Source organism: Plasmodium gallinaceum, assembly GCF_900005855.1.
Source record: "Plasmodium gallinaceum strain 8A genome assembly, contig: PGAL8A_v1_141, whole genome shotgun sequence".
In the NCBI taxonomy this organism is placed as follows: Eukaryota; Apicomplexa; class Aconoidasida; order Haemosporida; family Plasmodiidae; genus Plasmodium; species Plasmodium gallinaceum.
Genome location: NW_021628302.1, coordinates 517163 through 535802, shown reverse-complemented (window position 1 = coordinate 535802; position 18640 = coordinate 517163). Strand labels below are relative to the sequence as shown.

General features: G+C 16.3%; 6 protein-coding genes across 6 annotated transcripts in view; 4 read left to right on the top strand and 2 right to left on the bottom strand.

Moving 5' to 3' along the window:
• Positions 1-508: 508 nt before the first annotated feature.
• PGAL8A_00485300 (conserved Plasmodium protein, unknown function) lies at positions 509-1864 on the top strand (the record flags this gene model as incomplete). Its single annotated transcript, XM_028673645.1, is given in 4 exon segments — positions 509-640; positions 803-1351; positions 1353-1514; positions 1679-1864. Coding segments are annotated over 4 exon segments (1029 nt in total).
• Positions 1865-3156: 1292 nt separating this feature from the next.
• Positions 3157-8847, top strand: PGAL8A_00485200 (conserved Plasmodium protein, unknown function; the record flags this gene model as incomplete). Its single annotated transcript, XM_028673642.1, has 15 exons — positions 3157-5337; positions 5413-5784; positions 5936-6031; positions 6129-6194; positions 6371-6465; positions 6628-6772; positions 6906-7214; positions 7291-7329; positions 7412-7480; positions 7595-7834; positions 8014-8052; positions 8264-8335; positions 8427-8534; positions 8647-8685; positions 8812-8847. The coding sequence occupies 15 exons, from the start codon at positions 3157-3159 to the stop codon at positions 8845-8847; spliced, it is 3906 nt and encodes a 1301-aa protein (XP_028530075.1).
• A 769-nt stretch (positions 8848-9616) lies between these two features.
• On the top strand, positions 9617-10240 carry PGAL8A_00485100 (conserved Plasmodium protein, unknown function; the record flags this gene model as incomplete). Its single annotated transcript, XM_028673641.1, has 3 exons — positions 9617-9714; positions 9802-9879; positions 10192-10240. 3 exons carry the CDS (start codon positions 9617-9619, stop codon positions 10238-10240), a joined length of 225 nt encoding a protein of 74 aa, XP_028530074.1.
• Positions 10241-10529: 289 nt separating this feature from the next.
• PGAL8A_00485000 (conserved Plasmodium protein, unknown function) lies at positions 10530-11096 on the bottom strand (the record flags this gene model as incomplete). Its single annotated transcript, XM_028673640.1, has 1 exon — positions 10530-11096. One exon carries the CDS (start codon positions 11094-11096, stop codon positions 10530-10532), a length of 567 nt encoding a protein of 188 aa, XP_028530073.1.
• A 497-nt stretch (positions 11097-11593) lies between these two features.
• On the bottom strand, positions 11594-11794 carry COX17 (cytochrome c oxidase copper chaperone, putative; the record flags this gene model as incomplete). Its single annotated transcript, XM_028673639.1, has 1 exon — positions 11594-11794. One exon carries the CDS (start codon positions 11792-11794, stop codon positions 11594-11596), a length of 201 nt encoding a protein of 66 aa, XP_028530072.1.
• Positions 11795-12890: 1096 nt separating this feature from the next.
• PGAL8A_00484800 (conserved Plasmodium protein, unknown function) overlaps positions 12891-18640 on the top strand; it is a gene marked incomplete at both ends in the record, with an annotated part of 17332 nt that continues 11582 nt past the window's right edge. The window contains 2 exons of the mRNA XM_028673638.1: positions 12891-13384; positions 13588-18274. Coding sequence (XP_028530071.1) covers positions 12891-13384; positions 13588-18274 — 5181 coding nt within the window. The remainder of the gene's footprint in view (positions 13385-13587; positions 18275-18640) is intronic.

Sequence of the window (18640 nt, the reverse complement as noted above, 5' to 3'; positions counted from 1 at the left end):
TTTTTTTTTTTTTTTTTTTTTTTTTTTTTTTTTTTTTTTTTTTTTGAACATTATTGATTAATTTTAATTGTTTATATTGTATATTATATGTAATTTATAAATATGAAATGTTTTATTATTTATTTTTAATTTTCATATATTGAATATTCAAAATCTATTAAGAGCTTTTTTAATTTTAATAAATAATTAAAATATTACGATATTATTTTAAAATATATATGTTTACATATATATGAATTTTCTTACATTGTTTTATATATTCACTATATTTAAAATAAACCTAAGAAATATATATATATATATTTATATATATATATATATATATATATATATATATAAATATATATAATTTTAAAATTTGATAATCTATTTTGTGTAAATTTTTTCACTATAGCTTATTTTAATTTTACAACATACAGATTTATTTTTTATTAGTTTTTAAAAAGAATATTTTAAATTAAAAAAAAAAAAAAAAAAAAAAAAAAAAAATCACAAATTGTAAGGAAAAATGAGTTCTAGGAGTAATATGTTTCAAATTTTAAGACAAGAAGATAAAATAAAAAGAAAAGCAAAACAACTTAAAGAGGAACAACTAAAAAAAGAAAATGAAAAAAAAGATATGAATAATTTTACATTCGATGTAACAAGAATATTTAATTAATCTTTTTGTTTTATTTTATTTTATTATCATTGTTTTTTTTTTTTTTTTTTTTTTATTATCATATTTTTTATATATTATTATCAACATTTCTTATTTTTTATTCACAAAATTTTAAAAATATTAATTTGAAAATTTTTATAGATAAACAAATATTCATCTTGGGCGGATTTTATAGATGACTATGATGAATTTTTTTATGAAGTAGATAAATTAAAAGATTTAGGAAAATCTAAAACATCAGATCAAAATGACAAAAAAAAAAAAAAAGAAAAAAAAAAAAAACTAGAAAGTGAAGAATCTAATGAAGAAGAAAAGGAAGAAGAAAAAGAAAAGGAAGAAGAAAAAGAAAAGGAAGAAAAAGATAAGGAAGAAAAAGAAAAGGAACATAAAGATAGAGAAAATAAAAATAAAAATAAAAATAGTAATAATAATTCAAACAATTTAAACAAAAAAAAGCAAAATACAAAAAAAAAATCATCTAAAAAAGACAGAGAAATGAAAAATTTTGAAAATATATTATTAGAATTTACAAAAAATGATATTAATAATCAAGATAATAATCCAAATGAAATAAATGAAGAAAACAATGATTCAAAAGAAAAAATAGAACAAAATTCTAATAAGAATGAGGATGATAATATAATTGAAAATGATAATCAAGATAAATTAAAAAAAAAAAAAAAAAAAAAAAAAAAAAAAAAAAAAAAAAAAAAAAAAAGAAAAGAAAAAGAATGATGAAATAGATGATTCATTAAAAAGAGAAGATGTTAATGAAAAAGAAACTTTAGATAAATTAAATCAGACGTTAAATTTAGATAATGAAAATAATAACGATGAGAAACTTAATGATAATGTAAAAAAAAAAAAAAAAAAAAAGTCTATCTTTACATAAAAGAATAATATTATTTTTATAAAAATAATTAGCAATATAAAATATATATATATATATATATATATATTTATTTATTTGTTTATTTATTTATTTATTTATTTATTTATTATTTCTTTTTTTTTCAGACAATCCCTGTAAACGAAAAATTAAAACTTCTATTAAACAAAAACTCAAAAAAAAAAAAAAAGAGAGAAAAAATTGATGAAATTATAGCAATAGTTGAAAAAGAAGAGAATATAAAACAAAAGCAAAAAGAAAAGTTAAAACAAAAAGAAAAACAAAAACTAAAATTAAAACAAAAAACAAAATAAAGGACAATTTTTTTATTTAATGTAATAATAATAAACATACAAATTTCCTCAATGCAAGTTATAAAAAGAAAAATAAAGTATTAAAAAAAATTTATTCTCATTTGTTATTTATAAATAATAAAAAAGATATATATATTTTTTTTTTTAATTTTTATTTTTTATTCAAATAATGTAAAATTTATATGTGTAAATCTTCTCTCTATATATATATGTATAATTTTTTTTTTTTTTTTTTGTAATAATTTAGTTATATTAAAGCATATAAAAAAATAAAAAATAATAATATCGTTAATTTTCGTTTATTTGAAAACTTTTTAAATATCAAATGGAAAAGGAAATCTAAAAACAAAAATTTTGAATACATTAATTAATTATTAAAATTTTATTTCAAGATATTTGTTAAAATAGCATTTTGAAAATAAAATTTTTTTTTTTGTATTTTTCAAGTTGTAAAAATAATTACATTTTTATATTAAATAATTGTCTAATTTTTTTTTTTTTATATTATTTTTAAGGTAAAAATAAGGAAATTCAAAAACAAGAAAATGTACATTTATATAATATGTTAATTTCTAATTTTTTTAATTAAAAATCTACGAAAAGTATATTAAAAAATTATAATTGCTGTATGCATATATTTTTCTTTTTTTATGAAAAAAGTATAAAAATAATTTTTTATATAAAAATATTTTTATAAATGTAATATTGTACGATAATTTTGTTCTTAGAAATATAAAATAAAAAAAAAAATATATAAATTTTTTTTTGTTTTTTAATTTGTACAATAAAAATTTTGTTTAATTTTAAATAGGAAAATATTAAAATTATCAGACATTTCTCCTGTTTATAAAATATATATATATATATATTTTTTTTTTTTTTTTTTAAATAAAATTTTAAATATTAAAAATGCATTTTTATTTTTTTTAAATAAAAAAATATATTTTATTGTGATAAACATTTATTTTGTTTAAATATTTTTTTTTTTTAAGATATATTGTGTAAAATGTTCTTACACATTTTTTTTTTACAACAATGAGAAAAAGTTATCATACCCATTGTTATTGACTTATTTTAATTGAATTTTTTTTTTTTTTTTTTTTTTTTTTTTACGAATTTTAATATAAATTTTCTTTTAAATGTTATAATAAAATTTTCCTTTTTCCTTTTTCTTTTTTTTTTTTTGTTTGCATTATTGTCTTTCTTTTATATATGATAGCATACACACAGACATGTGTAAATATAAAAATTATATATATAAAAATTGATTAAATTAAAATAGAAAAATAAAAATGTCATTGAAAAGTGAAAGTAATATAAATTATAGAAATGAATATGTTTACAAATATAACAATCCTCCTAATCAATCAAATTTTAGTTCACATATGGATAATAAAGGAAGTAAGCTTCCATTAAGCTCATCATATAAAACTTATTCAAAAGAAAACTTATATAAAATACATTTAAATTCAAAAGAATTTCAAAATGATATAGATAATAAACAAGAAGGAAATGAAAATAAAGGATATGAAAAACGAAATAATGAAGAATATATATTGGGTAGATATGTTGAAGGTGGAGAATATTATAGTAATGAAAAACAAAACTATTATGATGAAACTGCAAATGATATAATAAGAGAAGATGTGGAATATTATAATGATGAAACAGATAAATATTTAAATAACCAAACGAACGAATATTATCATGATAATGAAAAATACAGTAATGAGAATAGTAATCAGATGACAAATGAAACAAACAATATTTTTTATGAACAAAATATAGAAAATGATAATAATAGAGAAAATAAAGAAAGTGAATATAATTCGAAAAACGAAGAATTTCCAAATAGTATAAAAGATTCTAAAAATAAAAAAAATAAGCAATTTTCTAAGAATCATATTTTGAATAACTTAACCTCATCTATGTTCAATACACATAATACAAAAGAAGTAAAAAGGAACAAATTAAATAATAAAAGAGAAAAAAGAAATTCAAAAAATCTTAAAAATTCAGTGTATTCAAAAACACCAAGAGAAAAAGAAAATAGCATACATGAAAAATTAACTGATGAAAAAAATGGTAAAAATCAAAAAATGTTTTCTAACACACATAATAGTTCATCTGTTTGTGAAAACAAAAAGAAAAAAAGAGATAATAGTGAAAAAAAATTAAAAAATTTATTTTACAAAAATTCTAGGAAAGGTAAAAAAAATCATGGAAAAACAAAAGAATTGAGTGTTTATGAAATGAAAGGATATATTCCAACTTCATTTGAAAATAATGAAGAAAAAAAAACAGAAAATAATAATAAAGATAATAAAACTAAGAATAAAAATAAAAACGTATACTTCGTTGATAACAATGCAAATCATCATGCAATGTATGATGGTGATCAATATAAGCAATTTAATTATGGTAATAATTTATATAATGATCAAATGTTAAATATACAAGAGCAAATTCAAGAACCTTATAACAATACGATAAATGGGATAAGAACAACAAATGATATTCATATTTATCCTAATAACAATGGAATTTTTATTAATAATGATATAAGTCCCACTAGTGTAAGTTATGATCCTTCTATAAGTTGTAATAATGTAAATAGAGATGCATTTTTCGTTCCTCAAGAGAATGTTTATATGAATGAATCTCATAATGTTACTGGTATAAAAAATGTTATTCATAAATTACCATATAGTTCACCTTATGGAATAATGAAAACAAAAAATGAGTTTTTTAAATTATCAGTACCATCATCACCAAAAAAAAGCTTTTTCTGCAATAGCAGTCAAAAAAATACATTAAAAAAAAAAGAAACAAATGATTTTAAAACTGAAATATTAATTTATAAAAATAACGAATTAAATAATTACAATAAAAATTTGATGAATTCTACTATATATAATAATGATATTAATAAGCATAATTATTTCATGCCAACCTCTAATAATGTTTTTGTTAGAACTAGATCATTAACTCCCTATTCATGCATAAATAAAAGAAACAATAAAGTATCACCTTTAAAAAGTATATGCATAAATAGACAAAAATCATTACCAATTGTTAAAACAAAAACAGAAAAACCAATTTGCACACATGAGGTTTCGTATATTTACTCTAATCCCAAAAATGTACAAAATATAAATGATGGTATAAATAAGTATGGTGCTTCATTACCACAAATTTATCCAAACAGCACCAATTTATACCCATATTATTATAAAAATGAAGAAAACAAAAAAAAATGTAAATATTATGATTCAAAAGGTTATGTTAAAAAATCTTCAAATAAATCCTCTACCAAATGTTCCACTGGATCTTCAAGCCAAAATTCTTATCGTTGTTCAACTTTAAATTCAGATGTTCATTTTTTAAATGAAAAAATTAAAAAACTTCATAATAAAATTAACAATATGAATAAAGAAAATAGTAACCAAAATGATTTATTAAAAATGTACAAGGTATAATATATATACATATACATACATATATATATATATATATATACATTTATCTATATTTATTTATACTTATAGAACGAATGCAATCGTCTTAGAGAATTATTTGTAAAAAACAATTTTGCAAAAATTAACTCAACAAACATTGGTAATGTGGATTATGAAAAGGTAAACTTAAAATTAGAAGAAGAAAATGAAAAGTTAAGAAATCAAATGAAAACATTAGGTAAAACTATTTTATCTAGTGATGATACTAATGGAATTAAAAAAGTTTTAGCTAAACAAATAGTTGATCTACAAGAAGAAAATGAAAAATATAGAAACAAAATTAAATTATTAAAAAAAAACAATGATATTAATAATGAAGTATTATTTAATTTAAATAAAACAGACATTTCAGCTGATGCTATTGATAGCATTTTTATGCAAACCAAAAATGTTATTATACAAGTAATCACCTTTATACACATATAATGCTTTCTACAACTAATATATACAAAGATAAAAATTTTATACATACGCCTTTATATACATTATTTTTAATTAATATATATAATCTTATAACAAAAATATGATATGTTTTTAATTTTTTTCTTTAAAGGGGCATGAATCAATAAATATTTTTTACTTAAATTTAAGAAATTTGGTTGATAAATTTTTTGAAAAAATCAAATGTATCATAATGGAAAATGATTATGTAAAAAAAAAAAAAAAAAAAAAGAATACAAAATAAAAATAAAAAAAAAAAAAAAATATTATTAAATATATGTAATTCTCTTTCTACTTTTTTTTAGACAAAAAAAGAAAAAATTTCGTATATAAACAATTTAGAAGAAATAATTAAGTCAAATTTTGAGGAGGTATTATTTTTTTATAAATTGACATATTTATCTTTTTTATAATTATATGTATAAATATATATATATATATATATATATATATATATATATATATATATATATATATATATATATATATATATATTTATGTTAAAAATTATATATTAATAATAACTTTTTTATTTTCATATATATAGATAAATGAAATAGTTCTGAAAATAAACGAACTGAGAAAAAATATGAAAAATGTGAAAGCTCATATTTTTGATATAAATAGAGGAAACCCGTATTGGTTCATTTTTTCTTTCTTTCTTTATTAAATATAAATATTTTTTTTTTTTTTTTTCTGTATTTTCATTTATTTAAATAATTGAAATTTATGATAATGATGCATATAAATATACAATATAGACATATATATATTATGTATTTGTGTTTTTTTTATTTTTTTTAGTTCATGTAAGCCATCAAGGATTATTTTAGAAGAGGATATTAAACATCTAGAAAAAGAATTACACAAACACTCAATTTTAATAAAAAATTTAAGAAAAAAAAATTTGTTTTTAAGTTTAAATAACTTGTATTTTCATTATAATAAAGTATGTATATATGTTAAGTGAAAATACTATAATTTTTTCAATTATATAATTTTTACCTTCATATTTATTTTAATTTAATATTATTTTTTATGTTATGAATATTATTTTATATATCTCTTTATTTCTGTAATAGGGGAATGAAACTTATGATAATTCAAAGGGAATTTATAGTGACATTTATGAAAAAAAAAATAAAGATATAATTTATGAAAAATATGGTACAATAATGAATTCTAATTCAAAAGTAGATATTTCTCATTTGGGTTCATCAGAAAGTGAAAACAAACATAAAAATAACAAAAAGGAAGACAATTTTCAAAAAAAAGAAGATAATATACTTCATTCGTTAGATAAAAATAGTATTTTAAAATTAGATGAAAACTATTCAACAATGGACGACAAAAATATTAATGAAGAATATCATAGCAAATTACATGAAAAGGTAAATAAAAAAAAACAAATAATTAATTCTATGAATAAAATTAAAATTTTTCTTATTTTTTTTTTTTTTTTTTTAGATAAAAATTATTGAAGAACAACTGAATTCTTTAAACAACGTAAAAAAATAAAATAAAATAAAATAAAATAAAACAATATAAAATTGTTTAAAGTGAAAATTATTTTTTATCTTAATTTTAGCATATAAATTATAATTACGGTGGTGATGATTACGAAGATAATAAAAAAACAATGAAAACTAAAAAAAAGGTTTGTATAAATAAATTTGTAAAATAATATATTTATATATAATCAGTTACTATAATTAAGTTATAAATTATAAATATATATATATATATATATATTTATTTTAATTTTATTTAGGACGTATTTTTAGTAGACAAATTAATAAAAAATATAAAAAATGATAATAATTATTTTAATGATATAGACAAAACAAGTAACTACATGAAAAAGGAAAATTTAAAGATTGACAATCATATGGAAATAGAAAGTTCATATTCTGAAAATGAATCATCACATTCCTCATCATCCTACTCATCATCATCTGATGAAAATGAAAATTTATCATTAAAAAAAAAAAAATGGATTAGTGATGATGAAGTAAAAAATTTAATAAAATACATATATACATTTTCTTTATAAATTATTTTAAAGCAGAAAAAAAAAAAATAAAATAAAAAATAATCATTTGTATATATATATATATATATATATATATATATATATATATATATATATATATATATATATATATATGTATTTTCCTTTTTAATTTTTAGGTAGAAAGAAGCAAAAATAAAATGATTGAATTGCTAGCAGTAAATACTATTATAAAAATGATATAAACATATGCATCTCCTTATATAACTAAAATCCTCTTTTTATTTTATTAATTACTTCCTCTTTTAATATATCTTTTTTATATTTGATAATATTATTTTCTTACAATAAATATTTTATATATATTTTATTAATTCTTTCAAATGCATATCAATATTTTATGTATATTTTATTAATGTCTTTATGTAGTTGTTAAAAGGAAAAGATAATGATGACTTAGTAGAAAATACAAAGCTCTATATAAATGCATTTGGGAAACATGTGAGCATATTAATATATTTTTATATATATATTATACAACTAGATATAATGATTTTAATTTTTCTTTTTATTTTTTCTTATTCATTTTCAGAAATCACAAAACAAATATAATTTAAGGAAAATTTACGACAACCTAAATGCTATAAAAAATACCATTAAAAATAATGATGATGATACTGAAAAGAACATTCTATCTCTAGTAAAATTAAATATTTCTGCTTTTTTATTTTTTTAATTTCAATAAAATTCTATTATGATATATAATAAAATTCTATATATTTAATTTTTTTTTTTTTTTTTTTTTTCGTAAGATTGAATCTCAAGCTAATGAAATCAAAATATTTGGAAATGTAAAAAAAAAAAAAAAAATAATGAAATAATTAAAATAAATTCATTTCATAAAAATTAATTATGTAAACACTAACTTTTTTATAATATTGTAATTTCATCATGATGTTTCATTTTACTTTTTTTAGTGTATTGATAACTTGAAAAATACTGTAGCATCGTAAATTCTTTTTATTTTTAAAGGATTATTAATTTTGTGTTTTAATAATTGTTACTATATAATAAACTTTTTAAAAATAATTCTTATGATTTTTTAAAAGGTAAAAATTAAATTTTTGCAATTTCACTGTTTTTTTAGTTTTTAATATTTTTTTGTAACTTTTATAGTAATTTTTATAATCTTGGAAACTTCTACTCTAATTTTTTTTACTTTATTTTTTTTTTAAAAAAAAAATAAAAGTTTAAAAGATTTATTTGATATTATTTGTTACTATGATGTTAATACATTAGTTCTGTGCACTTTTTTTTTTTTTTTTTTTTTTTTTTTTTTCACATTTTATCAATATATATTTTTTTTTTTTTTCATTAAAAAATATTATATTTATATTTGAAATAAATTTTAAAAANTCTGGGCCCCTTTTTTTTTTTTTTTTTTTTTTTTTTTTTTTTTTTTTTTTCACATTTTATCAATATATATTTTTTTTTTTTTTCATTAAAAAATATTATATTTATATTTGAAATAAATTTTAAAAAATTATTATTAAAATTACTGAGACCTTTAATGATAAAAAAGAAAAAAGAATATTTCAATAATTTATATAAAAAATCCTTTTTATAATATAATTTTTTTAAACTTGAATATTAAAAGTCAATGTAGTATATGTTTGTTAAAAAATATTTATATGTTTAATTATTTTAATTTTTTTTATTTTTTATAAAAATAGTTAAAAATATAGTATTAATTCACGAATGTATTAATGTCCATTTATAAAAATGGGAAAATACAATTTGATATTTAAAAAGAATTGGTTTACTAAAAGTATTTTTGGAACTGTTGGGATTTTTGTTATTTTAGATCAATTAGCTAGATAGTATAAAAAAAAAAAAAAAAAAAAAAAAAAAAAAAAAGTTAGTATTTATGAACATGTTAATGCTATTTTTTTTTTTTTTTTTTTTAGTCAATATGATATCCCTGAATATAGAAATCCGAACTTAACTATGTGGTCATGGTGGCTTGAAAAAGTTAACTTAAAAAGGTTATTAAAATGAGATAAAAAAGCAAAAAAAAAAAAAAAAATGAATATAAAGTTATATATCATGTGTATTCGTATATTTTTATAAAAAAAATTATAAATTGTTTTGTCTATAAATGGATAAATATATTACAAAAGAATGGAATTTACTATAAACTTTTATATCTTAAAGTCCATTCTTTCTGTTAAATGTTTTTGAAATTATAAAAATTTTTGAACTTATATATTTATAATATAGAAAAAATATAAATTTTTATGTTCCTCTTATTTTATATATTATGATTTTCATATATTTTAATATAATTGATACTTTAGGTTAGGGATTAATCAAAATAACTCGGATAATGATAGAGAAAACTCTTAATGAATTATCAAGTTTTTATATATAAAAATATATATTTTTTTTTTTTTTAATTACTAATTTATTATGATTTTATTATATACTTATTTTTTTTTATTATTTTATTTTATTTTTTTTTTTTTTTTTGTATGTGTATTCTCTATATTCCTTATATAAAAATAATTATTTTTATTATAAGTTTTAATAACAGAATATTCGTAAAATTTCACATAAATTAAGTTACTAAATGAGTTTTTAAAAAAACATATATATATATATATATATATTTATATATTATAATATTTTTAAAAGCCTATCCAAAATGCGATGGTAAAAATTTTCTAGCCTTCATAATATTGGGATTATAATCTACTGGAGAATCTCTTATTCTTAATACATAACTAGGCATTTGGAATTTGAACTTTTTTATGTCATCTCTTGAAACATATTTTATTTTCATCTTTTCATTATATTTTTTAACTGACAAATTTTTTTTACTTGCATTTCTACCTGATTGCAATCTTTCCCAACCAAATTTTGTTAAACGAAATCGTAAAGCAACTTTTGAATGATTTTTATATTTTAATTTTTTTTTTCTTAGTTGTGATACTCTATGCCTAAATCGAATTAGTATCCAATTTATATTTTCTCTAGGGTTATAAAATCTTTTAGTAACTTTATTCAAATTTAAATATAGATATTTATTATATATACTCTGAAGTGTATTTGTTTTGTCATTTAAAATATTTTTAAAAACATTATTAAATATACCGTTTATCTCATTTTTTGTATATATATATCTGCTAAATATTTTGCAATTGTTTAACATAATATAATTCAATGGAAATTTCCTTGTTATTTTGTACTTTTGTAAAAACATTTTGTCTTTCGTTTAATTTTTTTTTTTTTAATTGATATTATAAACGTATGAAAAATATATGCTCTTGTTATTTATTTTTATTTCTTTATTTATATTCAAAATATTTCTTCATAAGAAACTTCTTGTTTATGAATTAGTTATATGTAAAAACTACAAATGTATTATAATCCTAATAAAGAACATAAAAACTAATAGACTCAATTTATAATAAAAATTATAATGTTAAAAAAATAAAAAATATGTAATTATATTATTTTAAATATTCATATATATATTTTTTATTCTTTTTTTTTTTTTATTATAATGACACTTACAAACAACTAAAATACATAAAATATATATATATAAATACAACTCTATTTTTCAATTTCAAAAATAAAAAATAATAAAAAATAATATTAATGTAAATAGAAAAATAAAGTAAAATAATATAAAATAAAAATTAATATATATATATATAAATTTATGCATGAGGAAAAATAATAAAATTAAAACTTTTATTTTATGTCAAATCCTTCATTTCTTAAACATTGATTATGATCATCAATAAATTTTTTGCATTGTTCTTCTCCCAATTTAACAATGCATTCATCTCTTAACTTTTTTGTTTCTAAGCATACACAACAAATTTTCTTTTTTTTTTCACCTTTAATTTCTTCATTAGTGTTTTTTATTGGTTTGTTTAAAAATGTACCCATTTTTATTCTTTTACATATATATATATATGAACATATATATAGAATCTTACTGTATATATTATTTTATTATTTTTTAAAATAAATATATATATTCCTATGATTATTAATTCAGTAATAATAAAATCATTTATCTAATAAATTTTTATATTATTTTATATTATTTTTTTTTTTTTTTTTTTTTTTTTTTCTGTTAAAAGTAAAAAAAAAATTTATAAAATAAAACTTACAAAATTATTTTTTTCTAAAAATATATTCATATATTTTTTTTTTTTTTTTTGAAGGTTTGTGTAGTGCAATACAATTCTTAATTATATAGAAAATACTTTTAAAACGAATTATAATTTTACAATTGAATCTTGAAAAATTAATATAAAAAGTTTTCCTTTATTAAAAACACACAATTAAGAAATTATGCTAAATATTTTTAAAAAAATGTTATTAATATGAATACTGCTTATAAAATATCATTAATGTAATTTTCTATAAATTATTAATAAATCATTTTTTATAAAATATTTTTAATATATTATTACGTAGTAATATTTTTCTATGAGTCATTATTAAATATTTTTCTTTTTGTAATGAATCATTTGGTAAAAAAAATAGAAAAAAGAAAAATTATGTTGAAAATAGAAAATAAAAAAAGCTATTCATATTAATTAGAAATTGAAAATAATAAAAACTTAAATAGTTTACTATGTGAAAAAAAAAAATAATTTTTTTTTTCTTTATAACTATCTTTTCAACTTTGTCTAAGGCATATCTTAACCACAGTTATTCTACTTAGAATTTTATTTTATCTAATATTATAACATCGTATTTTATTCCTTCTTATTTTACTTTTAAAAAAAATTTTTTTTTTTTTTTTTTTAATTGAAGTTATAAAATAACAGATAATTTGCTAATTAAAAATTAACTTTTGCATAACTTTTTATTTGAAATAATTTTTTTTCTGTCTAAAAGTTTTCACATAAAGTTTTATTAAAAGAAAATAAAAAAAAAAAAATTGTTTACTTTTTATTTTTTAAATAAGATAATAATAAAAATAAATTTTAATATTATTATATTTCTTTTTATTTATAACATCTAAAAGAAAATGAATTATAGTTCATTAAAAAAAAATTTAATAATTAAATTTAATATAGATAACAAAAATGACATCAAAGAAAAGAAAATTAAAATAAAATCAATTAACAAAAATTTTAATTTAAATTTAAAAGAAAAAGATAGGACTAGTGAAATTAGTAATGATAAGAATAATGAGTTTGATATTCTTCATGAAATGGATTTCATCCTAAAAGAAAAAACTACTATAAAAAATAAAAATGTTATAAATATAACAGGGAAAAATTCTATTGATAAAAGAAATAAAAGTGAAAGTGTTGATTTAATTGAAAATATAGAAAGAAAAAATTATAAAGAAATATATAAACAAAATAAATACAATGAAGAAAAAGATAAAATGTTTAAAAAAAAAATGAATATAGTTGAAGCAAGTTTTAGTGTAATAAATAAATGGAATAATCATAATGACCTAGTAGAATTCGTTAAAAATAATCTAAAAAATAATGAATTTATATATGTAAAAAGGTAAATTATATCATCCTACTGTTTTTATACATAATTTCAATATAAAATTTTTCCTAGTTAATTTTTTTTTTATTTTTTATGAATAAAGTCTTATTTATATGATTAGTAAAAATAAAATATATTTATTTAAAATACATATATTCAAAAAAAAAAAAAATTCACATATAAATATATATGTTTATGTTTATTTTTGTTCTAATTAGGTTGTCTAATAATTGTTATGAAAAAATTGATGCTAGAAACAAAAAAGAAACAGATTTTATGTCGATTTCTTTAAATGGAGTAATGATAAATGAAAAAAATGAGTCAAGTTTTTACGAGTTAAATGAATGGAGAGATTTCATAACATTATTAAACGGTGCTTTAAATTTAAAATTTGTTAAAAAATTTAAATTATATAAATATTTCTTTTTACTAAAAAATATGATTAAGCACACAAAATTTAAAAAGAAGAAAAATTATATTAAAGAAAATTTATTATTTTTAAATAGAGAATTCTTTAAAGGGTTTATTCAAATACAGGTTATCCTTTATGATTTGAACGATAATAAATTAATTGATATAAATATAAATAATATGAGCATAGAACAATTTAAAGAAATTCAAAATGATTATTTTTTAAAAATCGATAGTTTTATAAAAAATAAGTTGAAGCATATTACTAATATAATTTGTAAATATTGTATCAAATCATTAAACACTTTTTTAAAAAAAAATGGAATTTTAGAGGATAATAATAAAGTAGAGAAAGAATTAAATATGTATGAAAATAAAGAAAATTTTAAGGCATTCCCTAAAGTTGTAAATAAAAATATATCAAAAAATACTCAAAAAAAAAGTACAAATGTAGATGTATATTATAATAAAATAGCTCTCAGTAATTGCTACTGTATTTATGTAAAACGTTTTATTCATTTATGTCAGTATTTATGCGATAATACATTAAGAAATATGATTATTAACACATATGAATATTTTCTAAAACTTTTAAATAATTATTTTGAAGTTAAAGAAGAAAAAAACAATCAAATTAGCAATGTGGACAAAAATAATGATAATAATACTTTTAAAAATGAGAGAACATATAAATTAATTAAAATTGATGAAAAGGAAAACAATAATAACAACAATGATAACAATAATAACAATAATAAAAATAAAAATGAAATATGCTTATTTAATGTTATTTTAATAATAGAAAATAATGAATTAAAAATAATACCTGAATATGATTTGTTAATAAATACTATTATGTATTATATTAATATGAGTATAGAAAATATATGCAAAAGAGAAGAATTTTTCAATTCATTCAAAATAAAAGAATTTTTCAAAAATCAAATATTTACAGACAACATTATATATAAAGAAAAGAATAATGAAGATTTAAATTATGACAAGAACTTTTCTAATTTTATTAATAATGATGATACAATAAATAATCTTCATTCAGAATTAAAAGATAAAATGAAAATATTATATAATTCTATGGTTGATGTATGCAATGATTTTAAGGATATTATAAAATTACACAATAAATATGAAAAAATAGAAATAGAAAAAATAAATATAATGGATGCTAATTATATTTCCTTTTTATTTACCTCATTCAAAGAACATGAGAATAAAATCAAAAGGATGAATAAAGAAATAAATATCCATTTATTTAAAGTTAATAATACTATATTAATTGATTATTTATTAAAAAATATAAATAAAAAGTGGAATAATTTAATTAATTATTTGCCCTCATTAAATAATCAAACCATTGATGATTTAACAGTCAAATTAGATAATTCTCTTAATATTATTAATAAAAATCCTACAACCATTGATGAATTAGTTTCTTATATAGATTTTGTTAATTCTTTTAATGATGAATTAATAACAATAGAAGAAAATATTGAATCCATTTCTTCTTTATTTTTACTATTTAAAAAATATTATATAAATATTAGTGGTAATCAAACAACTAAGATTTTTCATATTAACCAAAAAATAAATTCTTTAAAATCTATCTTAAATCATGAAAAAAATTATGATCTTCAATTTAGTGATTTATATAAAGATTTAATTTTTCGTATTAATGAAATTGAAAAAAAAATTCAAAATTTTGTAAATATAATGAAAACTAACATGTTAGAAAATAATTTTAATTACAATTTAAATGATATTCTTCAAGAACTTTCATTTGTTACACCAATTAATGATATTAATCATATTTATTATACAAAAAAAAAAGAAAGAAAAAATGATGAAAACAATATAATTATTCAAGAAAAAAAATCAATTAATGATATCAGTAGTTCAGTAGATATTGATATAAGTAAGTTAACTGATTATGTGAATGAAACAAATGATTATATAAATAAATATTTTATTAATGATAATAACGAAATAGTAATTAATGATGATGTGAAAGAAGAATTCTACATTTTTGATCTTCTTGAATTTCTAAGATTAAAAATAATAGATATAAAAAAAGACGTAGATAAATATATATATTATCAAAAAGTTTTGAAAAAAAAGAAAAACGAATTTGTTAATTTTAGTTTGTTAACCAATATGTTCATAAATAATAGTTTAACTATATATACGTTTTTCAAATATATATGTTCTAACGAAAAATACAAAAAAGAAAAAATTTTTAATATTAATTTAGAAGAATTATCAAATGAATTAAATACAATAAATATGTCCTTTAAAGAAATAAATAAAAATTTTGTAAACAGTGAATTTTATGAAAAATGTAAAAAATTTCACAAAACATATGACCATATAATGAAAATTTTGAAATTACTTACAATAATATATAAGAATGATAAATATTTTAAAAGAGCTATAAATATATTAAACCACTCTAAAAATGTTGAAAATACAGACAATATAAATACTTTGTATATAATGAATAAAGAAGATTCAACAAAAAAAGAAAATGATACTTTACAAAAGACAAAATTGACATATGATTATAATAATATAAATCTCAGTGATTTATTTAGTCTGTCTTTTTCTAATAGTATACCAGAAATAGAGAATATATGTTTTGAATATGTAAAAGAAGAGAAAATAAATGAAAAATTTCAAATTTTAAAAAATATGTTGAAAAAATATAAAGTAGATGTTTGTTTAATGAATAAAAAGGTATATTTTATTAATAATATAAATGAATTAATTATCCATTTAAAAAAAATTCTTTCAGAATTATTTATTATAGAAAATGATAAATTTAGTAAACATATATATAAGGATATATATAAGTCATCAGAGCAAATAAAAAATTTTACTAATATTCTAACTGTTATAAAAAAAATACAGATATATTATTTAAATATACAGAGATACAAAACCAGTGAATTAAAAAAAATTTTAAATTTAGACAATTTTTCTACAATCATAAAAAAATATAAGCAACAATGTGAAGAATTTTTCATTTATCCTCAATTAACAAAACATATAGAAAAAAATTATGATATAACATACTTTAAAAACTTTATGAATCAATTAAAAAATATAATTAATGATTCCGAAAAGCATATATTAGATAAAAGAAATGAGTTTTATTTCTTTTATTTATTAAATGATGAGGATTTCTTAAAAATATATTTAGACTTAAAAGATTTGAAAAGTTTAAACACATATGTGAATAAAATATTTCCCAATATTAAGAAAATAATTTTTCAGAATGAAACGATCTGTGGTGTTCTAACTAATGATAATGAAAGAATAATATTTAAAGAAGGAATAAAATTTAAAAAAATAGAATTTTTACTAAATGAAATTAGTAATGAAATACAACATTCTGTAATGAAAAATATTCATAATTATGTTAAAAATAATAACTTTTATTCTTCCTTAAAAGAAGATTCATATTTATATTTTATCAATATAGATAATTTACAATTATTATTTATTTTATTAAACATATATTTTACATATGTCTTGGATTATGTTATTAAAAATCCCTTAAAAAATAAAAATATTGTTTTTATAATTTCACAAAATATTTCGAAAATGATTGAAGAAAGAAAAAATAATAACCATATAAAAAATGAAATACAAAATAATAATCATAATAATAAATGTTATGATCATGATAAGAAAAATTACATTTTTATTTTAACCTTTTTTATGTATACAAAAGAGAGATTTCAAAATTTTATGAATAACGAGCATAACTTATCAACTAATAATTTCAATTATCTTCAACATGTAAAACATTATTATGATAAAGATTATTATATTCAATTTTTTCATTATAATATGAAATATAAATATGAATTATTAAATAATTATAACTATACATTAGACATCATATATAATGAAAAAAATTATAATTTATTATTTTATAAATATTTATCTAACAATTTTATTACCGTTTATTCCGATAGTCCTCACTCTATTAATTACTCTAAGAATTTTTCCATACTTTTAGGATTTCATTTTTTTTTCATAAATAATATTAATTTACAGAAAAATGATATATTAAATTACTTATCTTGTTGTATAAAATCTAACATATCTTTATTTTTTTATGAAATAAACAAATATAAGGAAGATCTTTTATCTCTATTAAACGAGCAATTAGTTAATATAAGTAATCACATTCTAAATAAGAAGAAAACTATTATTATAAATAATAATGAATTTAATTTAAACAAAAAAAATCTTATATATTTATCCTTAAATCAAAACTATATTCCTTTATATGATTATTTTTCTGACAAAAATTACAACTTTAGAAGTCTTCAATTTTCATTTTCTTTTTATCAACCTACTAAACCTTTTTCATTATTCGTTTTTTATTTGCTTTTCTTTTCTTATGGATGTTTAAAATGTGATATGTTAACAATGGCTACATATAAAACATTTTCTTATTTAAAACAACACGTAATATAATAATATATACGCATATAAAATTTAACAACTTTTGTAATTGTATCACTAAAAAATATATTAATAATATTTTGAATTATTTCTATAAATAAATTATTAATATACAAACATAGTATAATAAAAATAGTATTTTTTTTTTTTAAAATTATTTTATATATTATTTTAATAAATAATATGAATAGTAATAATACACAAAACAATATAAGCAGTACCTAATAACTTAAAATGATTCAACATATACAATTAAATATATCATAATTAAAATAAAAAATAATAAAAAAATGGAAATAATTTCTCTTTTTTTTTTTTTTTTTTTTTTTAGAACATATTAAAAGGATGCATAAATGAAAAAAAGTTTAT